The sequence below is a fragment of the Odocoileus virginianus genome, chromosome 10, assembly GCF_023699985.2.
Source record: "Odocoileus virginianus isolate 20LAN1187 ecotype Illinois chromosome 10, Ovbor_1.2, whole genome shotgun sequence".
NCBI lineage: Eukaryota > Metazoa > Chordata > Mammalia > Artiodactyla > Cervidae > Odocoileus > Odocoileus virginianus.
The window spans coordinates 54,184,806-54,208,666 of record NC_069683.1 but is presented as its reverse complement, the minus strand read 5'-3'; the positions used below and the strand labels follow the sequence as shown (position 1 = coordinate 54,208,666).

Genomic DNA, 23,861 nt, shown 5'->3' with positions numbered 1-23,861 from the left:
AGCTACAGGTTCAGAAAACATTTAGCAAACACATCTCTTCTCCTTTGGGACTACTTCACTGGCCTTCCCTTAAAGGAGATTTTTAGTTTCGGCCTCTCCAGGTTTCCACCAAGAGGGGCTTTCTGGGCCAGGATTTCCCTTCTCAAGCTAGCAGGGCCCAGGGGAGCTGAGTGGGGACTCAAACTGGCCACGAGAGGGCAGCAAATAACACCAGACTCTTCAAAGCCAGAAAACGTTTTCCGTGATCCTCTAACTTGGCTTCGCAGAAGCAAAAGAAGGCAAACCATTTTCCGCTGCCTGCTAGGTGCAAGTCACCACCAGTGTACAAAAATCAAAAGAAGAGTACAACTTGCCTCTGATTCGGGGTGAGGTCAGTGTCACCTTATCTAGAGAAACTGAATCTCACATAGCATGCCCCAGAAGCAGTCTCTTAATCTATGGGGACAAGGCTCAGAAGCTGTGAAAAAGATGCTTCATTAGATAACAGCAAATGCCAGGGGATTCTTATCCTGTCCTCTTTAGCCCAGCCACTTCCTAGTAGAGTGCCTCGCAGACAGAAGGTGTACCCAAAAAATGTGTATGTGAGAGACACTGGGAAGTAATATCTCCATGTAAAGTGAGCTCATTACCAAAGGCAGCTCGAACCTGAAACCTATCAGTTTGGGGGGCCAGAGTACTTAAAAGCGGTAATGCCACTCTATTGAATGCTTTTCAAGCCATCTATCTATTTAAATGTTGGCCTTGGCGTCAGGCCTGCGTTAGAAACACCATGCCACACGTGGAAAGACCCAGCTGCCATAGATATGCCTTGACTTCCTCCAAGTAAACATTTGCCCGTCTGTGTTCCCCTTGGCAACAGGCTCACCGGTGATGTCAGGGTACTATGGTGTCAGGAGATCCTTCCTCTCCGACGCGGACTTTCACAACACCAAGCAGTTTGCCAACGACGCCTGCACGTCAAGCGGGGCCAAGCCCTTTGGCTGCGAGTCCTCAGCAGGGCAGGGCCACGCGGCCCTGCTGGACCCCTACTTCCCGGAGCCCTACGGGGACCACCGGCCCACAGCCCTGACCCCCAACAGCGGCACCCTGTTCTCCGCCTCGCCCCTGCCGCCGCTCCTGCCGCCGCCCTTCCCCAGCGACCCCGCACACTTCATGCTGGTGAGTACGCAGAGGCTTAGTTTAGGGGGTCACCAAGGTCGGGGTTCCCGCGGCCCTGGGCAGCCCGTGCGCCCAGCAGCCAAGGGTCTGCTCGCCCCGGGAGAGGCCAGGATCCACGCCCAGAGAGCCTTCCTCGGGGATTTGTGCCAGCCACGCTGTAGGAGTCTCTGTCTATGCAGGGGTCGGGGCGGGACGACTGAATAGGACGGGACTACAGCCATTGCGTTAACACTCCAAGGATTCCGCTGGATGTTCCCCGTTGTTCCGCCAGCGCTTGAGGACAGAGCACTGACTTACCTCGCAGACCCAGCGAGGCCGTCCCCTGGGCAGGTGCATCAGGACGCCTCTCTCCTTCCCCTTCGTTCCTCCCGCTCCCACGGTATTTCTCCCCTTTGGAACTTCTCCTCTCGCAGTCCTTCCCGAGATGAGTCTATAAGAAAGAACACGAATCACCTTTTTATACAAAGCTGTAAAGCCTGCGACCACAAAGGAATGACTCTGTGGGCCTGGGGTTTTAGACCAAACAGGCCTCCGGAGAGTGGGAATCATGTGCACATGTTCATTTAATACTGGCAACAACTCAGGGTACAGTTATTAAAGCCCCATTTTACAGATGAACCAAGTGAGGCACTCAGAGGCAGGAAGCTAGTAAGTGACCTAGCATTGAATCAGACCTAAACCTTTCCAGCCCCCAACCTATGAGGCTCCAGGTCTTTGCTCCCTGGGGGCAGGGTAGCCTTCCCAGCCCCCTGAGAAGCCCACCCTGTAATTTAGAGGCTTCTCCTTCCAGGGGTAGATGAAATGCTGCCTAAATGTTCATTTTATTATTTTCACATTTACTCTTTTAATGTTTTCTGGGGAAAGGACTCTATTTACACGCACACTTAATTCTCGAGAAAGGCACTAGAAGGTTCACTGCCCCACAGCAGAGGAGAGAGCCGCCTGTAAGGAGGCCTTGGGCAGCGCAGCGAGGCTGTGCTTCCAAAGCAGGCTGTGGAAGACACAGGCCAGCAGCCCCTGTGTCGGGAAGGAAATGTGTCCCCGTCAGACCATCACCTAGGGACTAACCCCACTGACCTTTCCGTCCTCCTTAGAGGGACTCGTGGGAGCAGACGGTGCCCGAAGGCCTCAGCCAGCCAGACCCCGTGCCAGCCGATGCCCTGCAGAGCTTGGCACCCAACACCGGCTGCCTCTCCCAGCTGGAGTCGGGCGGTGTCGCCCAGCACAGGAGCGCCGGCTGCGGCGGGCCCCTCACCGGGGTTCAGTCCTACTCACTGCATGCGCTGGAGGATCTGTACCACACGCAGGGGTACCCCACCCCGGCCCCCTACCCTTTCACCTCTTTCATGACGATGTCCAATGACCCACCGCCCAAGGTGGGGCCCTTCTCCCCAGACGAGGGGGCAGACACCTCTGCCCTCCAGGACGCTTCTCCGTGGACCAAAGAAGACGGGAGCCTGGCGTGGGGGGCATACGAGTGCCGCAGGGCTTACTGAGGGCACCAGAGGACTTCTGTGCTTGAAGTCAGTTCTCTGTATTCACAGACTGTTGTGGTGTGGCCGTTCTTTCAGAAGTGGGTTTTCAGGACAAGCCGTTGTGCCACCCTTTGTTAATAGATGACGGCATTTCTTTGTGATCCACCCACCATAACCCCACTGAAACACACCACAATGTGAATTCCGTGTGTCAGGGACCATATTCTAGATAGACAGCCTGACAGTGAGGTTTTGGGGGAAATTTAATAACCCGCACAGTGAGGTTTTGGGGGGAATTTAATAACCCACTGTGTTCTGAATCTTCTGTTATCTTTGAAGTATCATTTTAGCACTGATAGTTTTCCTTAAATTACATTAAAAACTTTATGCAGCTCATAAAACATACTGATTTTCCTGTCTAATTTTTCTTAGTTATGTACTGTGTATGTTCCTCAATAAAAGATAATGCATAGGGTGTCAAATAGATTAGGGCACATAAAACAAAATGCACTTTATACCATGTGACTTTATAAAGTGTGAAGTATTATATACATTTCTCTCCTTACAGTGACTTGCAAATAACAAATAATAACTTGCAAGTAACACATGTGATGCCATAAAAAAATGCTTTATTGTCATTAAAGTAGGATGAAGCCAGGACACTATCTATGACTTCATAACTATATGGTTTTGACTCTGCACTAAAGCCCAGGATGTCCAAAAATTAGGCTAATCCAAAAAACAATAAAGGCCAAAAACTTTCTTTGACCAATGTCCTCTTTGATCAGTTAAGCTAGATATGGTTTCTCTGATGGAATACACCAACAGTCATCAGAGCAGATTAGTGAAATGGACATTCTTATAATCAAATAAGAATGCATGCATTATAAGGAAAACGCAGACAGAAGGCCTGAACTGTTGGCAAGAAAAAACAGGCTGCAGATCGCCAGAAGCAAGGGGCCTCTGAAGAAGGACATACCGTCAGGTGTACACACAGCTCCTGTTTGAAGAGAGACCTTGTTGGTGGCTCACTGGTCAGAAATATATAGGTCTTGCTTTGTTTAAATGAAGAAACTGACATTTGAAGCATCAGTCTGTCTCATATAAGTCTGATTGGTTTGGATTCCTTTGCCAGTTAAGCTCTCACAGTAATTCCCACCATGTACATGCCTGTCTGCAGGCCAAGCCCATCATAAACACCCCACACACACTTTAACTTCGCATAGCCTGTGTCAAGCTCCACAGGTTACACCCAGAATCTTCCTTTCGTCTTCTCGCCACCTTCCTTTCTTTATTCCCTTCACCACATTTTTCTAACCCTTCAGGTTTCTCCTAATCCAATGCTTTTTCCCTCCATCTCCTGGGGGCCCAAGGCCACTCAAAACAGTTTCCATCGCATCGTCTGTGACAGGGTCCCACACTCTGTTTAGAAGTCTAGAAAGTAAAAAACGGATATTAATTCACACTTAGAAGTGAATAATTGATGTTCCTCCTTCTCTGGGTGTTCAAGAGTATATTCTGGTTCAGCAAACACACTCCTGATTTGTGGCATCCCCACAGAAATGCTTGAATAGGAGCCTCTTTTACTCACACCCTTCATCCCACTCCTGGGAGAGCATCCTCAGAGGAACAGACGTTGATGGAAGGAGCACCTAGCTGCTGGACCATACTCTCCCAGGTCACCGGCCTACTCCTTCCTCCCACACTCCTTCCCACAGCCTAATCTTTACTTTGCTCAGTATTCACTCTGAGCTACCATGGAAGAGGGTAAATTCTACAGTGGGAGAGGGAGCTGCCCTTCTGAAGTCTGATGAAACTGGAGAACTTAGTCCTGATTGCCAGTATCTTTGGCAGAGCCATCTGTCATCCAGCCTCACTCAAACCTGGACGACAAGCCCCATGTCAGAAGATCTGGCCATCCCTGGAGGTGCAGGAGTCTTCACAAGGAAGGGTCTTAAAGTCACTTTTCTAGATTGACTGTATAAAATTGATAATCATTATAGTCATCTACCGCTTCTATGTGTTACTAAGTAGCACACAACACAGTAATTAAAAATGTATGTGTAAATCATAAGTATATGTTCCTGTAACTTTAATTTTGATTTGATTATAACACTAAATATTAGGCATGCTTATTTCTCTTGGTTTGCTGCTTTCTGCTCACCTGTCATGTTCTTCTTCTCACAACCTGGCTCTCAGATAAGTAGAGCTCAGTGACCAGTGGTGTCTACATCCTTCTTAGAGCACCCAAGTCCTTTCATAGTGTTGGGGAAATTTAATTAATAAAAAAGGAGACACACACCAGCCCATATGCTGTTTAGTACCCTTTCCAGTTCTCCAGTCTAAAATGTCAAGGGGAGTGGGGAATGGTAGTAATAATTCCAAACAGTAAATAATTTTTAAGAATTCTCTTTAGCTTGCCAGTGTATTGCTATACTGTATGTATTTTAATTCTGTTTTATTGCTCTGGGAATTTACAATACTTGTTAAAAAGTGAGACCAAGATATAAACTTATGTCAGGGAAGTTAATTCTGTTTCCCTATTCCATTTCCCATTCAAGTACTCTCTGTTTCCTAGAGCATGCCAGAGACTTAACTGTACCTTTTTGTAATAATGCATGATGTCAAAAAAAAAAAAAAAATACACCTTCTCCTTTCCCTCTCCTTATTAAACCTGCTCTTCTCAGATTCACAGCTTTCCTGGGGAAGTGAGAGAAAATTTAAAAGCTCAGGTTCAAAACACCATCCCTTTTAGGTCCCTTAAGGTGTGAAATAAGCAGAGATTAGTGGGAGAGGGATTGACATATACACCTTACTATGTATAAAATAAATAACTAATAGGAACTTGCTGTATAACACAGGAAACTACTCCATACTCTATAATGACCTGTTGGGAAAATAATCTAAAAAAGAGTGCATATGTGTGTGTATAACTGACTCACTCTGCTGTATGCCTGAATCTAACACAACAATGTAAGTGAATTATACGCCAATAGCAAGTTTAAAATAAACAAAGTAAGCAAGCAGAGATGGTGATATCAAGCTCAAGCTAAGAAATCTCCCTAGAGGATAATGTCCGCAAAAAATGGAAAGCAAAATTTGCCCATGCGAAAACTAAAATACAGGCAATTGCCTGTAAATCACTAAATACAGGTATTATAGAATGTAGTTGAAAGTGTTTGCATTTCTCTTATAATATTATACAAACCCCAAAGAATGAGAGAAGAAAACCATAGCTTTACCTCATTTATTTAATAACTGCTTGTAAATGACCATTATGACTCGCTACAGCTCAGTTACTATTTAATGCAATATGATGGCACGATAGTGGACAGGGAGCAGATTTCAGTGCTAGAGTACTATACAGAGAGTTCCACAAAGGGAAAAGAATTACTAACCTCAATAGTAAAATAAATATTTGCATGTATATATGTCTTTGTGTGTGTGTCTGTGTGTATGTCTGTGTGTGTATGTATATATGTGTGTATGTGTGCATATATGTGTGTGTCTGTGTGTGTGTCTGTGTCTGTGTGTATATACATATGTGTATATATGTGTGTGTGTGTCTGTGTGTGTATGTATATATATGTGTGTGTGTGTATGTGTCTGTGTTTCTGTGTGTATCTATGTGTGTGTGTGTCTGTGTATATATATATGTGTGTGTGTATATGTGTGTCTGTGTGTCTGTATATATATATATGTGTGTGTCTGTGTGTCTGTGTGTGTATATGCATATGTGTGTATATGTGTGTCTGTGTGTGTGTTTGTGTGTGTGTCTGTATGTATGTGTGTGTCTGTGTGTGTGTGTGTGTCTATCTGTGTCTGTGTCTGTGTGTCTGTATGTCTGTGTGTGTCTATCTGTGTCTGTGTGTGTGTGTCTGTATGTCTGTGTGTGTGTGTGTGTGTGTGTCTGTGTATGTGTATGTGTCTGTGTGTGTCTGTATGTGTGTGTGTGTCTGTGTGTGTCTTTATGTCTGTGTGTGTCTGTGTGTGTGTGTGTATAAAGGTATTAGTAGTATCTCTGTGATCCATTTTCACTATGTAAATCTAAATAATACATTCATAAAAATAAAACATCAGCTATATTTAAAGAATTGAAATAACAATTGGTGTCCAAGGTTTAAGTCACATTACATTACAATCATTCTACAAAAAAAAACACTAAAATCATACCCTTTTAGAACTGTTCGCTCACTCACGCATTTTATTGGGCTCCTCCGAGCCTCCCTGGCTGCATGTGGGCTCTCCCTAGGTGCAGCAAGTGGGGCTACTCTGGTTGCATTGCACGGGCTTCCCACTGCCACGGCTTCTCTAGCTGCGGAGCCTGGCTCCAGGCATGCGGGCGCAGTAGTTGTGGCACCCTGGCTTAGCTGCCCATCAGCATGTGGGATCTTCGTTCCCTGGCCAGGGATGAAACACATGTCCCTTGCATGGCGAAGCGAATTCTTAACCATTGGACCGCCAGGGAAGGCCCTATGCTCATTCTTTACATTCTGTCTTTAAGTTCTTTATCAGGTAGCCCTTCTGTTGAAAACAATATTTCACTGTTCATCTTATATACCATACTCGATAAATGCTGACTCTTGAGGGGTTAAGTGCAAAATTGTACCTCTGGCTAAAGAGGCTTTTCTAACTAGACTCATCAAGGAAAAGACTCCTGGTTGTTTCAATTCTATGTCCTCAGAAGGTGGCTTAGTGTCCAGCAGGTTGTAGGTGTTCCGTTAGTCTTTGTTAAATTGAGCAAAAATGATACCGCAAAGATGAATAACAACTTAGATCCCAACACCATGGATGACAGTTCTGATGTATAAGAAAAATCCTCACTAGGTTTAGTGTTTGACTTAGTCATACTCTTTGCAAACTCAGGCAGTACTGGATATTAAGTTTTACTGGTAATATATTTAAGATGATTGATTTTGTATTTTTAAATGTCTTTAACAAGGAAAATCGCTGAACATTTGAAGTAGCACAGAAAATGTTTTATGAATTCATTTAGGATCTATGTAGACTATAAATATTACTAAGAATTCTTAGAAATAGAAGTTACTCAATATTCGGTATTATATCTGATGTGATTAAAACAAATATGATAAATAGATTAGGAATTAGAATCCCTAAAGATCACATTAAATAAATAATAAGAAAATCTTTTATACTTATTTGTAAATGATGAGACCATGACTTATTTGATCTTTGATATTAAAGTGTCCTTTATTTATAATTTCTGATAAATAAGATATGTGGGTTTACAATATGCAATTGTCAGTATATTACAAGCCAAAAGGAAAATAGGTAAAAAATGTCCAAATTCTGAAAGGAAAAAATGTGGATAAAACAAATAGTATCTAAGAATTAGCTCTTCACATTAGGAAAATCGATAACCTTCTCTCTTAACCAAATATCTTAGGTGGAAAAATTCAAAAAATTAAATATAAATGAGTTATGTTACTTATCTCTTAGCCTTGATAATATTTCTTAATCTTGATAACATATTCATAGGCTTTTATCATGGTAATCTTAATGCTTTTGTATGTCTTAAATGTTGCATAATAAAAATGTCTTAAGTAAAAGATGAACTTTTCAAGAAGAATCTGATGGTATCTTCCTAAATGATAAACTATCAAATGCTCATTCCCCATGGAAGTCTCTTAAAGTAAAAACTTTGAATCTGTTTTATGGAAAGAGTTTGACTTACTACAAATCATTAAATAACCTTTGTATAATAGTGTTCCTGGTCATTTTCATATGGACCAAGCATTCACACTGATCCCAGTAACTACTTGTTTCCTCCATATTTTTGGAACTTGATATTACCCACAAGGTTTGGTAACAGTGTTCCTCAGTAAGAATGACAAAAGAGCTTTGCATTAATAAAGAGAATTTATAGTCATAGTCAAATTTAGAGGGAATAAACTCCTTTTTCTTATACTGAAAGTCTTTCCATATCCATGTGTCAAATGTGTGTAATTTAATAAAATCTCCTACTTTGGGGGAAAAATACAATGCTTTGCAGTGTCATTTGCATACAAAAGCCTGCCAAAACTTTTCAGTTAAAATATTCAGCTTAAAACTTTAAAAAGAAATGTATTCTATTCCCATTATTCTGGTGTTATAGGACTTCAAGACGGTCAAGGAACAACTAAGAGTTTCTAAGATCAGTGGCTCAGAGATCTGAAATACTGTAATACATGAAGACTTAGAGAAGCTATGGATGGTGAACCTCAAAAAAGAAAAGGTTTACAGTAGGAGTGGAAGGAAGTGTGAATTTCTTCAGGCTTATCTGGGCCTAGTCAAAGCAGGTCATCATTATACACTCATTGAATGAATGAATGAACCAATGAATGTACTGGACAGACCCATAATGAAGGAGCAGCAATGTGGAAGTGGGAGAACAGGTAATCCACATTACTCACCAAGCAGTTGATGGCAGAAAGCAGGACTATGTGTCTTTGTATTCCTGGTGCTTGATACCAGGCCAAGCATGTAGATGGTATTCAACTAACACAACACATTGGATTTTGGCTCAGCCAGCAATCATTATATTTAAAGCAGTGGAACAGGCTGCCTGACATGCAGTGAGCTCCCATTTCCTCAAAACTCATCTACAGGCCTACAGCTCAACCCAAGGGTAGAGGGAGCCTTAGCCAGACGACCACCAGCAGGGATGTTTGAAAAACACTCCAAGTCTGTCTCAGTCCCTCAGAGATCCCTTTAAACATTCAAACATCAGGACCCTATGTTACATTTTGAGTCAAGAGAACCTGTTAAAGTCCACAACATTTTATTTTTCAGTCTTTTACTAAAAACTCCAAAGTGATGATCAGGACCTCAGGGCAGACACTTAGCAGGCAGCCATGAGGGTAGCTCAGTGGGTAAAGAATCCACCTACAATGCAGGAAACCCTGGTTCGATTCCTGGGTCAGTAAGTTCCCCTGGAGAAGGGATAGGCTACCCACTCCACTATTCTTGGGCTTCCCTGGTGGTTCGGATGGTAAAGAATCCACCTGCAGTGTGGGACACGTGAGTTTGATCCCTGGGTTGGGAAAATCCCCTGGAGGAGCGCATGGCAACCCACTCCAGTATTCTCGTCTGGAGAATCCCCATGGACAGTGGAGCCTGGAGGGCTACAGTCCATGGGGTCACACACAGTTGGACATGACAGAATGACTAAGCACAGCACATGCCCCCAGCAAGAAAGAAGAGTTCCCAGTCCAGGGTACACAAGCTGTCATTAGCCTAATCAGCAGCTCCTCCTCCCCTCCAGGCAGCCTCTTCTCGGGGTTCCAGTGACCCCAGTGTTTACAGACCACTCTCCACTCAGTATCTGCACTGCCCCAGCCTCCCCACACACGCCAACAGCACACAGTCCACACACAACAGCTGTGCTGTCTGAGCACGCTCTTACAAGTGTGTCTACACGTCTCAGAGCCAATATTTCCCAGTTTTTAGTCACAACTCATCTGCGGATCATTAAATTATCTCAGTGACTCCCAATCAATATAGACTTTTTTCTAAATAATATGAGATGGAAAAGATGGAACAGAAAATTTCAGAACATCTTACACGCATAGGTGTACATTGTTCCACGAAAATTTATTCTATAAACATATAAATACTGTTATAGTATGTGAACGTGTAAGATGAATTTCTTAGTTGTGGGTTGAAGTCTAAAAAGTGTGAAAGCGTCTGCTATAAAAGATTAGGAAGATAACTATAATAGTTAAGAGTAAGGGCTTTATGAAACTTTGATTCCTAATCCTGCCATGTACCTGCTCAGTAATCTTGATCATGTTGCTCATCCCTCTGACCCGTTTCCTTGTCTGGGATCTGGGGAGGTTCTTCCATTCAGTGCCTGACATGCAACAAACATTTGATGAAGGACAAACTCTAAAAAGTCTACGAGGAACATCCAAGGCTATGGGGTCTCAGAGCCAAGATCACTGCTCCAGACCACAGGACTCACGTGGCCCCACAAGGAGAATTTACAGGCGCAAGTTAGAAAGAATGCTCCCTCATCCCTACTGGTGTGGCATCTGGCTCTAATGTATCTGTGCCAGGGTTTTGCAATTATAGAAACAGTAGAAACCAAACCCCTTAATGTTAGGCTACAAACTGGGGCAGGAGTGGACCGGGGGGGCTTGTTTCTCAAATCAGAGCTCCAGCCTAAGGAAATCCAGTTTTCCAAAGTTGAGAGCTAGCCACAGCACTGGAACACCCATCACTTCAGCTAGGGGCCAACACAGAAGCCCCCAGAATTGCTGCTCTGGTTTGGGCAGAGGCTTCTGGAGGAAGGGACAGAGAGGTCTCTGCTGTCCCTAGAGAGTGTGTGGCCTCCACACTGCTCACCTCTCACCCAGCCCTGCCTGCCTTCTCCAAAGGGCAACCAATCACTGCATCAGTTTCCATGATGTTGCTAAAAGCACTCTATGGCTCCTGCAATCCCTGCCCATCTCATGAAAGGAGAAATTAGGAAGGTGACTAAGCCTGAAAAACTGAGCACCCCAGAACACAGGAAAACAGACACACACACAAAGCCCAGGAAAAAAAACAGCAATGCAGATAAGGAATGGAGGAAAGTAATGGCAAAAAAAGACGGAAAAAAAAGAAACCCAGAAAAAAAAAAAGTAACACCACAAAGGTCCAAGAGAAGATTTTTTTTAAGCAAACCAAAAGAAAATAAGTGTAAAAGAAAAAGGAGGACAAATGAGAAAAGAAGTCATGGAAGAAGCTAGGAGGACAAGAGACTGTCCCTAATTTGACGCTGCTTGACTCACTGCTTCCTGAGAAGGCCTGGGCCCACACACAACAGGACATGGAGAGAGGAAACAGGGGCTCTCCTCTCTCACTCCCGGTGGCCTCCCCTCCTCACCAGGCTGGTCCTGAGGTCCATCAGGAAAACACAGGCTCGGTGCCTTTGGAGAAAGAGGCTCCAGAGCTGACAGATTCCGGGTAGACTGGAGACAAATCTACCGCCAGGAGCCACCTCAAGGGTCCCCAGCCCTGATCTCCTCCCCCAGAGACATGGGTCCACTTGTCAGGCAACTTATCCATCACACTCTTGGTGTCCTGTCACTCTTAGAGAACTCCTTTCTCCACCTCTGCATGCTCAACCCTGCAACCAACACATCCCAGAGCATCTGGATTTTTTTCTGCTCAAATCCACTGTTCGCACTTCAGAGAACAAAGAAAAGGGGCCTATAAACATTGCCTGTCCTGGCAACATGGAAATGTCTTGGCTTACCTGGAAAGGGAACCCCACTCTGCCTTCCCTTGGGGGCTAGGAGAGGATCTGGCCTGGCACCCACTCCCTCTCTGGGCCACTCGTATCTTCTCGAGCTTCCAAATCACACAGGAGAGGTACAGCAGGTGGTTGAAGAACATAACCCCGCACAATCTCAGGTCATCAGTGAGGGGATTAGGCTGCGACCGAGGGGGCAGCTGACCTCAAAGCCCTCCCACCTCACACCTCAAGTGTGAAGGCCTGAACCCAAATCCATATCCTTTCAGCTAAAATGAGCAGAAGCCAAGCTTATCATCCTTTCTCAAAACATGCTCCTGTGGTCAAAAGGCAGGGGTGGCTCTAGAGGGAAAAAGAGGAGAGGAAAAAAAAGGAAAAAGGGAACTTCACAGTGAAAAACCACCAGACTCAGAAACTCTCCAGAGGGTGAGGCCCCAGAGGCACCCCCAGCTCTGTGGGGGGGAGCAAAGGGTCTTAACGTGCAGGCATACCATACTGAAACCCCAGTGTCTGGGGCACAGACGAGAGAGTGGGGGAAAGGGGAGGGAAGCCGGCACGTGGCCAGGCGGGGCCAGAAGCAGATGAGGCGCAGAGCGAAGGCCTCTGCGGGCCTCCAGCCTACAACCTGGGCCCGGAGTGACTCTCTGCCAGGCCATACCTACTGGCGGCCATGTTCACTCCCCAAAACCTGAGCTTTTCCCTTAAAACAGAGACTGAGGAGATGGAAACCAGTCAGCCCAGTCAGTCTGGCTCAGGTGGACACGAAGGGCAGCCTAGGTCACTCAGGGATCCCAGAGCTCCCTTTGAGGCAGAAACACAGAGCATCTTTGAGGATTCCTGCTCTCTCTGTGGGAAGGTGGGCAAAATGCTCAAAATACAGTAAAAGCAAGGGTCAGGACCCAAAGGGGTCTCACTCCCTGTTTCTGTGGACTCTCCCTGGGGTGCCTGTATGCAGGATTTCTGCAGAAGATAGTCCATTTTGTTAAGCCTTTGAATATTCAAATTGAAAGTATCGCGCAATCATTGATTGTCAAATCATGGGTTTCTAGAGGTTTTAAATACTTGGCATGAGGGGGAAAAAACTCAAACCTATACCCGAAGGTATAAAACATTAATTCTGTTTGTCTCCTGCTCCAGGAACCTGGGTGCAGCTGGATGCTTTGTGAAACTTTAAAAATGTTGCATCTCTGCTTCTCCCCCTGCACAGGAGCCCTCCTCCACGCTGATTCCCTGCAGCTGCAGCATCCAGCCACCACCTCAGCTTCTGCTGACCACGATGTCGGGTAACTCGGCTGCTTCTTCTGGGGTAGGGTCACGAGGGCGAGGGGCGTTTTGATCCGGGTGTATTTCCACGACTTTTCCTGCATGGAACAGAGAGGCACAAAGTCAGGGCGTGCAAGTAGGAGCCCGGGATCGGGAGAGGGCACGGGCCACGCTGTGGCCGCTCCCACTCGGCGCCTGGTCCCCAGGGCAGAGGCCCAGAGACCCAGTTGACCGCCGCGGCGGTCCGCGTCCCGCGGTCCACCACCGGCCCTCTCACTTGGCCACAGATGTGACCCTGGGACTTCTCGGCGGCGCGGACTCTGCGCGCGCAGCAGCGGCGGCGGGGGGAGCTAGAGGCTCGCGAAGAGCCCGGGACGCGCGCCGGCCGCTCAGAGCCGGGCCGTGGCGGTTCCCGCGCGGACCCCGGGCCGCACTCGCTGCCCGTGGGGCCGCGGACCCGTCGAGGGAGTCTCCGGGAGACGGTGGATGGCGGCGAGGGTGCGGAGCCCAGGCCCCGCGGGCCAGCTGCGGGATCCCCTGGGTCTGGGCGACGAACTGCGCGACCCCTTTCGCGGGGGGAGACGTCTAGCTCCCGGGACCCGGCCCCGGGGGCTCCCACCAGTCCTGCGGCGGTCTCCGCAGTGGCCAGGCGAGGCGCTGGCGGCCCGACACGGTCGCGGGCGCCCGGGCCGATCGCGCGGCCCGCCCCCACCCCGCGCGGCTCTCCCGCGCTCGCGCACTCCCGGGTCGAGGTCAGGGCCGGAGTCGCGCCCGGACTCCCGTGGCCACCTCCGCCCGCGAATGCTCGCCCGGCCCGACCTACTCACCGCGGCTCCGCGCCCTCCCCCACCACCACCCGCCACTCGGGGCCGCGGCTGCCCCGAGCTCCCGGCGCGCCGGACGCCCTGCCCGCCGACCCCTCGGGCGCCCGGCCTGTCCCGGGAGCCCGGCAGCCCGGGGCGGCCCCTTCTGGAGGGCGGCTTCCCAGCCGAGCGCGCGCGGTCCTGGGCCGCCCCGCACGCCTCCCCAGGGCTCGCGCCGCGCGGACTCGACTTGGGAGTCTTCGGGCGCCGCCGGGAAATGCCAGCCCCAGAAAGGGAGGGGGTGGGGAGAGACGGGAAAAGGGGCGAGCAGGAGCGGGGCCTAAGGAGGGAGGCGGGAAAGACGCGAAGGAGCAGAAAGGGGGCGAGGAGAGAGGAGGCAGGAGAAAAAGACGAGAGGGAGGGGGCAGTTCTCACGCCTGGACCCTTTACTGGGCTCAGCCTAGTGAGCCCTCACCGATCCAAGGACCAGGGTCGGCCAAACCCCACCCGCCCGCTGCTTGCCCCAGGGCTGGCTTCCAGGCCAGGGGCGCACTGAGGTTAGAGGCTCCCCAGAAGCCACGACTGGTCCCGTGGGAAAGGAAGGGACTCGGAACTTGCACTGGAGTGGGAGTGGGGTGGGCTAGGTCAGTGCTGAAGCATCCAGCCCCTCCCCCGTCTCTCTTCCAGACCAGAACCCTGGGTTTCCCTAACTGAGCCAAGGAGGAGCGCTTCTCCAGACTGGTCTCCACATTCCTGAGCAGAAAAACCTGTGCCCAGCCTGGGGTGGGTGGGCCCACAGATTTCCATAGGTTCTGTTTCCACTGGGGCCCTGAAACCTGCCCGTGGTAATCTCTTCATCCGTTCAAGTTTGAGAAATTTGAGTTTCTTTCCCATCTGTCTTTTAGCATTCTGTTTGTGTTATCCAGACCTGGAGATCTGGCATTAGATGCCTAGTTTATAAAGACCCCTACACCCCTGCCTGACACTGCAGACCTTACACTTGACCACTGACTCAGTTGCCTTTCCCCAGAAAAACCTAAGGTGTATCAAGGTGTCCGGGTGAAGATCACGGTGAAGGAGCTGCTGCAGCAGAGACGAGCACATCAGGCAGCCTCAGGGGGAACCGTAAGCATGAACCCTTCACTCATTCCCAGATCATGTTCAGCTTCATTCTGCCCTGAGTCCGGAAAGGTGTAGGAGGCCTCCCTGGGCCCATCACCATCCCCAGAGCTGGCCTTCTTTAGCTGATCTTATGACATCTGTGCCCACCTTCATCCCAGTTCACCACAGAAAACAGACATGTTCTAGGGCTCAGGATTTGGGGGAGTCCAGCCCTCACTGATCATAGTCGAGCATGTTGGTCCAATGCAGCCAGTAGGTAAGTAGGTTCTTATTCTGTAGGAAGATAGTGTATGTCCTCACATAGGCAAAGGAAATCTCTCCCAGAAATGTCCTTTTAGGGAGCCCTTCATGGGGCGATTCTCCATGGAACCCGCCCCCCCCCCCCCCACCACCACACACACACCCTCTGTCCTCATTCTTCTGATCCCAAACACTGAAATTACCCAGCTGAAAGGGGCTGTGTAGCCTCAGAGGAGACAGCTTGGCATATAGAACCACCTCCTTATATGTGATGAAGCCTTAAGCAGTTCTGGGTTATGAGATAGACCTGGGCAGTCATAAGGGTACCTACCACTTTACGTGCATCCTAAAGCAGAAGATACTAGCAAGAATGCTCAGCAACAGAACCAAATAAACTAGGGTGGTTTCCCCCAAGAGAGGGCAATTCATCGCTGAGAGCCCTTGATCACACAGTTGCCTTTGGGTTAGTTTGGGTGTAGATTCAGATATGGAGGATGGGCCCATATTGCCAGTGGTCCTGTCTTCAGCTTATTGGCATCTGTCCCACAACAGTTTTTGTATCCAGTGCTGTTTGTGTGCAATGCCTGATTTCATAAAATGGGCCTTTTGGGGAAGATGCATAGCAGTGGTGAACACAGGTTCTAGAACCAGTGAACTGGGTTCAGACCCCAGTTCCTCCATGGTGTGAAGACTTGAGCAAGTTACTCAGTCTCTCGTGTCTCAGCTTCCTCATCTTTATGCTGGAGATAATGGGATTCTGTGAGGAGTAAGTGGGTTATTGCACATAAACACTTAGAAGAACACTTTCCTCTTAAAAAGTGCTCAATACATGTTAGCTATCATTATTATTATTTGTGAAAAGTAGCTAAAATAAAATTAGAATCAGAAGTTAAAAGCCAGATATTCACTAGTGTTCACTCACACTCTTTGCTCAGAGTTTAGAGTTCTAATGGGAGTTTAGAGGTTGCTGTGATATAGCATTGGCAGCACAAATTTTATATTTGCTAGATGTCAAGTCGGTGGGCTTCCCAGGTAGCTCAGTGGTAAAAGAATCCACCTGCCAATGCAAGAGACACAGGAGATGTGGGTTCAATCCCTGGATCGAGAAGATCCCCTGGAGGAGGAAATGGCAACCCACTCCAGTATTCTTGCCTGGGTAATCCCATGGACAGAGGAGCCTGCAGGCTATAGTCCATGGGGTTGCAAAGAGTCGGACACTTTTGAGCCAGTGAGCATGCATGCAAAGTCAGTGCCTCCACATGTAGAACTTCAGCTCATGCCATAAAACTTTCTTCCATTTGTAGAGGGCTTTCCAGTGGTTCTTTTAAAGCACTTTTGCACACTCACTATTTCTTTTAGTTCTTACAATAACCAGGAGAGGTGAGTGAATCAGGGATCTGTATGCCTCTATTACAGCTAAAGTTCAAAGCCTTACAGTTGCTAATGGTAGAGCAAAAAGTGGGACCAAGACCTTCTTATTCTTTAAAAAAAAAAAAAACCTTCCCACCTGTTGGCTCCCTAAATTCATCTTCCTGCAGATCCAACTGTACTGAGCAGAAGTCTGGTAGCCTTAACTACCAACTCCTTTATTTCAGAGATTATTTTAAAATTAATAAAACCAGGAACAAAGAAACTAGGATATACTACTGGTACCAAAAAAAAAAAAAAAAAAACACATCATCAGGATGTTCCTAACAAAATGTAATCTTTCATTAAGGGGCTTTGGTACCTTGTACAATTCTGCTCCAGCTACAATGTGGAGAAGCCTCACTTGCACATGGCTACTGTATTATTCTTGGCCACTTCTGGATTGGTTTGCCCACTGTTTCCCTGTTAGCTAGCTGCTGGAATGAAAGCAAGGCTGAAACATTTCATTTGTGTATCTGACTAGTATCTAATCCCTAGAGCAGTTTGATTTATCTAAATTTTTCTGAATTCCTCTCTGAAAAATAATCAAGCAGTACTTTTAAACCAGTGCTTTGCAGGAACATGCAGGGCAAAGCTGGCCCCAGCTTTGCTTTCTGGAAGATGATATCCACCCAGGTCCTCGCAGGCATGGAGGAGTAACACAAAGATGATTTAACTATGAGAGTCAGATGTAAAATTCCTCACTGGGAACCAGCAGAAGGATCTGGGATTCTAGGAAGCCTAGGAGGTATAGTCAGTAGACACGGATGGCAGGTAGCAGGGGACAGTGTATGTATGCCTGCTTCTGGTTTAACAGAGATCATCTCCAATTTGTTCAGTGGGTAAAGGAGACCTTTGGGAAGCATTAAGCCAAATTACGTATTTTTGTCAAATATGTAAAGCAGGAAGAAATTTATCATAATTTGTTATAAAGACAGAGTAGTATCCACAATTCAAAATTTTAAGAAGGCAATCCTGGATGGAAGGTATAGATTGAGACAAATGTTAAGGTATCCGATAGTGCCAGGAGACACACATGCATGTCAGATTTATCAATTTCAAAAGCTTACTTCAGCAGAATCAGTTTACAAACAGCCCTACACACATACATGCACATGCACACACATAACTCTTTCACCCACAGGATAAAGAGAAACTTGAATTAGTACTTACCAAAAAACATAATTTACCCTTTCCTACTATTAATTTTTTTAAACAGATGATGTGCCTTTATAAATCATAGATTGTGGACTTTTGCACTGTTTGAAATCTAGAGAGAGGAGACTTTCTTTGTATTCTTGGAGTAGAGTAGAAAGTGAACCCATGACTAGCGAGATAATATCACGTAAAATATTGTAAACATACCTGCGGGAGATAACCTGGGGAGGTCTACAAAGGGACCATTCCGGGGGAGGAATGGGGTTAATGAGAGCTCTACAATGAAGCCGAGTTTTTAAAACCCACTCCTTCCAAGTGCTTGAGCTCAAGCTGCAGCCAAATATTTGCATAAAGAGCTGGTGAAGGATTCCAGCTTCCTGGTTCATGACATTACAGCATGGATCGTTTTCAAAATTAACACCACCTCCTGTTTCAGCAGCGACTGACTTTGCAGGCTCTCAGCGGCTCAGTATACAGCTGTGAGTGTACCCCGAGAGACAGGAGACAGGCATGCGGAGTACCCCGAGAGACAGGAGACGGGTGTTTGGAGTACCCCGAGAGACAGGAGATGGGCGTGCGCAGCTCTGCTTCCTAGCACAGACTCTCGGAGCAAGGCTGGTCCCTTTAAACTTTAAAGCCACCACCTGAAACCTAAAAGAAAAAAGTCCTAAATTACTCGGTTAGTACCGTTATTAATTTAACCAGAGGACACAGGCTGCTTTACTTTGAATAGTTAAAAGGAACAGACTGGTAAACTTCAGGTATTTATTGTAGTGAAGAAAGCAACTTTAAAGAAAATAGCATAAAAAGTCCAGAGAAGTAAAATATTTCCCAACCCAACCATTAACTACAATGTAGATAAGCTCCAAGTTACTATGACTTTAAGAAAATATTTTCTGTTATAACATATCATAGCTAGGAAGAACATGTGACTATTTTTAGCTATCCAGGACTAAGCCAACAGATAGTGTAAGAAGATTTTGGGGAAAATGATCGACTGAGTTATAGCTAGTTGGGATTAAATAAATGTTAGTTCTTATTAATTTTAAATTAAATCATTTAACAGACTACTGAGTCTTCTTGAACTGTTCATTTATGTAATATAAAAATTATTTAAATTAATTTTTATCAAAATTAATAAAAATTTAAGTGGGAGACATTAGAAAAAATCCCCAAGCAAAAATAAAAGTTGTATCTGAATAAGATATAACATCAGTTGTATTTCACAACAGCAAGTTTTTTTAGAAGAAAGGATCTGGCTTACCTTAAAGTAGAAGGCAACATAGTTCATGTCAAAATGTTTTAGCTTTCCCTTTAAAGAACTCTTATTTCACTTTGTTTTGTGGTCATCTTGCTTTGGCAGCAGTCCGGAGGCAACAGTGTCCACCTTTCAGACCCAGTCCCACCATCTTCTGCAGGTCAGTACAGCCAGCCTTACAATTCCCTCAAAAACACTTGCAAAGTCCATCTCGAAAGGCTTTTAGTACTTGATTCAGGGGTTAAGATAGGCACCACCATTTAATTGGAATCCAACCAATCAGAAGGTGAAAAAAAAGGCATGGTGACTCCAAATATAAGCCCAGCAAGGAAACAGGTGCAACATTTTGTCCTCATTTCTGAACTGTCTATTCTCTGCTATCTACTCTGTCCCAAGAGCTTGCTCCTCACATTAGTTCCAGGTCCTCACTTCCAAGTAACTAATCTTGATTAAAAGATCAGGATTGCTTTCTGAAACCTGTTATCTTTTAAGTGTACTATTAGGTGGAAAACAGAACATCCGGCGGTCCTAGAATAATGCCTTTGCTCTTGTTTCACTTAGTTCCTAGCGGACAGGGGCTTCCCTCCCTTTCTTTTCTCTCTTCTCAGAAAGCAGTTCAAACAAGTGTGTTTTCTCAGCCCATACAAATAATGCTATTACATAAACACTCCTACCTATGCTACTGGCAGCTCAGAGTTGAAGGAGGTCATCTATAAGGAAACCTGTGCTATGGGAACTCCCCACTGAATGTGCCACTTTAACTTAACCTTAAAGGAGCCTTGAGACTTCAAAACCTCCAGTGTTCTGTTGTTCCTCTAAGCCTATCTTCTTTGAACATTTCAGGATAATAATCAGAATTGGGGCCTATTAATACTAAAATGGAAAAGGAGTCATGTTTTCAGAACTATTCTTGTTTGGTATGTAAGCACTTAGATTAATTCCTTGATCACGTGTAACGTAACATGTTCACTAAGGAAACATTTTTGTTTTTTGTAATATAAAACAGTACTAGTTTGTATTCTATACTCCTGGTTTCTCCCTTTAATGATTTGTGTTGCCATTTATAATACTTCTCAAAATATAAGTTACTAGGTGTGAAAACTTTTAGAAAGCAATTAACCCTAGATCAAGAGGATTATTTGCCATGGCATCAGTTTTCTTAAAGCCTCAAGCAACTCTACAGTTTACTTTTGAGAGATGAGGTTCACGTGGACTGCAGATAGGGGCTGGGTGTTGGTGCTTATAGTCCAAGAAAGTGGACAGTGGAAGTTTGAGCTTGGCTGTGACAGTTGGACAGAAATTGGATCACCATTCTTTTCTTTTCACCTTCTGAATAAATCTCCAAGTTATTAATCAGATTCATTTCACTGGGCTTGAATTAACTAAGGCAACTTAAAAAATCCAAATTGCCTGCCTATTTACTTTTCTCAAACTTTCCCCTTTTCCCCCTAGATATAGTAAATACTCAGAATATAGACTAGAACTCCATTCAAATATGTAAGTGCAGTTTTTAAACCAAAACCTCTCCTGTTCCTTTTTCTTCTAGGACTGTATTTTGAGCCCGAACCAATTCCTTCCACACCCAATTATTTCCAACCCCGAGAATTTTCCAGTTGTGTTTCTTGTGAAGAAAACCCAGGCTTTCTGGACCAGATATTTGATTCCTACCTTCAGCCAGAGACACACCCGGATCCTTCGCTCAGTTCCATGCAAAGTACTCCACACTATTTCCCAGACAGCTTCCAAGCTGCCCCTTTCTGCTTTAACCAGAGCCTGGTAATTTATCTCTGTTCTTCACAAAACCTGTTATTGCCTACTATGGGGCAGACAGTTTGTATCATCTCGTGAGAAATCATACAAACACTATCAACAAGGAAATCATCCAGGAAGCAAGCAAAGACCGATGTAAAACCCAGTGGAGGTAGAAATAGCCACACATTGAAGGGCAAAAACCTCTGGGAACACGTGTAATCATGATTTCCCCAGTCAGCCATGCCCAAGTACATTGGTGTATGGCCATAAAAAGAGGTTTCCCGGCAATATTCCTTTAATGGTTTTTAACTGTGAAATTCAGAATTCTCTTCGTTGGAAATCACTGATTTAAACAATGGCCCTTGGATTTTTGAGTTCTAGAAAATGGAATTAAGGCTGTGTCAACAAGGCAAATTGTTATCTGATAAGGGATTCTTTTTTATTTTGACACTTAATTGGCTCTCCTAACTGGTCATATTGGTCTGGTACAGGCACAAGAGCCCATTTTGGTCTGAGATGGTTGGTAAAAAAATGAAGCCCTAATAGTTGAAAACATTTACATTGTCTGTTCATATCAGACCTTAAATTATTGAAAATGTGTTATCAGTTTAAATGGAGTGAGGCTTCCATTGGTAGTTACCAGTTGTTAAAAGATGTCTTTTAGATACTGTTAAAAACTTTAAAAATAGTGTTTTTTTAATGTAAATTTTTTCTCACTTTTGGTTTGTCAAAAGTCCATGTAGGTATCTGAGTGAATTTTAAGGGGATAAGAAATTAACTCTACAGGATATACCCACAGGGCCCGCCAAACATCCACTTCTCTTCCAGCTTCCAAGTTAGGCTTTCTCAGTAACAACTGTGGACCCGCTTAAGAGGGAGCAGAGGACAAGACTTTAGTGCCTGTAACAGTAGTTTGGAGTCTGGGAGCCTCCCAGACACTGGCTCAGAGAGGATCCCAGCTCTGTCTGTGTATGTTCACCTCGTTCTCCACAGTCAAGGGTGTGCAGGAACATCCAGAGTGCCTGCCGCTTACCTGGAGGCACACAGCAAGATTTGATATGCAGGTGACCAGGCACAATGGGATTCTGTGGTTTCAAGAACAAAGCATCCTGTAAAGTATGCTTATAACAAAGAAAGCCAGTGAAGCAGGGCAATTTATTGTTGGGAAAGAAATAGGTAAACAGAGAATGTGGTGTCATGAAATCACACAGCCAGCAAATAAAATTAGTTCTGCAGATTTGGGTTGGGTTAGATGCTTTTGTTGTGCCTTTTTTCTTTTACCCCTAATGTTCTTTTACTCTGAGTTAATAAATCCGCTCTATTCAGCTCTTCTAATCCTGTCTAATTTATCACGCTTTGGGGTCCTTGGTTTTCCTCTCTCTAGACGCCAGAATCGCCTTCGGATTCCTCCACTCTGTCTGGCTCCTTAGACTACAATTACTGTCCTGCTCAGCTGCCTTCGTACGCCCCGGAGAGTCACACCGCTCTCCCCGCACTGGACCCCAGGAACTGCGGCCACCCCTCGGGAGATTGCACCTACGCGCACGCGCAGTATGACAGCTTCGCCCCCGCCTCGGTCTGCTGCTGCGCCTCCTGTGAGGCCGAATGCTTGGACGCCTTCCGAGCTTCAGACTGCTTTTCCTACCCCAGCACAGACTATGTGAACTTCGCTCCCTCCGCAGCAGCAAGCAGTGATTTCTATAAGAGGGAAACAAACTGGGACATCTGCTACAGTTAATAGAAATGACGTCTATTTGGAACATGGCATGCGTACATCTTTTTTTTCTTTTCTTTTTTACCACCTCTAGATGACAACTCAAAATATACAACCAGCTAACAAAATATCACAGGTGCAGTTTACATGTCACCGTTTTTGGTTTTCTGACACTAATTTCGGCATCAAGATGGAGTCCTCAGGCTCAGTCATAGTGCCACTTCTATTTTGTATGCTTACGGTTGAAATTTTTGTAGGGAACACTCGGTTGTTTTACTTTTTTTGTGTAACGAACAAATGATAATTTTTTAACTAATAAATAATTTTGTACACTAAAAGTTGGCTTGTTGTTTAAATTTTCCACTAGTCATTCCCCAACTGATATGAATAATATCAAGTTACTCTGGAAATCAAAACTTACTCTTTATTATTTAATCCCACTTGTTCACAGATTGAAAATTATTTTAATGTGGTGAGGTGCCTTGGCTCCGATGCACATGGAGGGTAGACACAGCTGTGATGGCTGAAGAGGGACCTTCAACCTCCACTGCTAGACAAGGGTATATGTCTTGGGTAACATCAGAGAAAGACGTGTATGCATCAGTAGTTTCTCATGCCTATCAGTGGTCAATAGAAGGTTAAGATGCCCCAAAAGCACATCTTACCTACAGCACAGTTAAACTGTAGGTAATTCTTTTCATACCCAAAATCCTGTTTTGTAAACTTCGAGGGCAAATACTTAATCTTTCTCTTGAGAGTTGCCATGCAATTGGTGTACCACAAAGGTTAGAATTCTTTGTTACTTTCTATTTCTGCATTTCTGCTTTAGGTCTTTAAATATGCATCACTTATTTACAGATTGATTTATAGGATCAACCATGTTATTTACAGCTGAACTTCCGTGGATTAATCTGTTTGAACAAGGCCAACTGTCTCTCAAGGTGAAGAGGAGCTACTAAAGCTATCTGTCCTAAACTATACTGTTGAATCCTGTTTGTTGAGGGCATGAAGGCACAGCACTTCATCTCCACAGTGAGGTCTGGGGGCATTTTCCATGTCCTGAGGTTCAGCACAATGGAAGCAATACTGGTACCATTGGTACTGCCCACGGCTATCATTTTCTGAGCCCTTCCTATGTGCCAGAAGCATCTATTGATCTTCTTACATGTCATCTCACTTAATTTTCACAATAACACTGATTGCAAAATGAAAAATCTGAGGTTCAGAGAAGTTAAGTCACCTGCCCACTGTCAGGCAGCCAATAAGTGGCTGC

At 45.4% G+C, this 23,861-nt stretch overlaps 2 protein-coding genes across 2 annotated transcripts in view; both read left to right on the top strand.

Annotated features, from left to right (window-relative positions):
• The window catches only part of POU2AF2 (POU class 2 homeobox associating factor 2), a 37,718-nt gene extending 34,701 nt beyond the window's left edge, over positions 1–3,017 (top strand). The window contains exons 4-5 of the mRNA XM_070472877.1: positions 860–1,158; positions 2,253–3,017. Of these exons, the coding sequence (XP_070328978.1) occupies positions 860–1,158; positions 2,253–2,654 (701 nt within the window). The 3' untranslated portion in view covers positions 2,655–3,017. The remainder of the gene's footprint in view (positions 1–859; positions 1,159–2,252) is intronic.
• Positions 3,018–13,147: 10,130 nt separating this feature from the next.
• POU2AF3 (POU class 2 homeobox associating factor 3) lies at positions 13,148–22,920 on the top strand. The gene is made up of 6 exons (XM_020882292.2): positions 13,148–13,177; positions 13,467–13,632; positions 14,968–15,062; positions 19,228–19,282; positions 20,669–20,898; positions 22,259–22,920. The coding sequence occupies exons 1-6, from the start codon at positions 13,148–13,150 to the stop codon at positions 22,610–22,612; spliced, it is 930 nt and encodes a 309-aa protein (XP_020737951.1). The 3' UTR covers positions 22,613–22,920.
• The last annotated feature ends 941 nt before the right edge of the window (positions 22,921–23,861 follow it).

Excerpts from the sequence above, each read along its gene's own strand:
- POU2AF3 (XM_020882292.2), top strand. The coding sequence starts at position 13,148 with ATGTCGGGTAACTCGGCTGCTTCTTCTGGG. Across the intron at positions 13,633-14,967 it reads GACGGTGGATGGCGGCGAGG|AAAAACCTAAGGTGTATCAA; the intron begins GTGCGGAGCCCA and ends GCCTTTCCCCAG. Across the intron at positions 19,283-20,668 it reads AGTCCCACCATCTTCTGCAG|GACTGTATTTTGAGCCCGAA; the intron begins GTCAGTACAGCC and ends TTTTTCTTCTAG.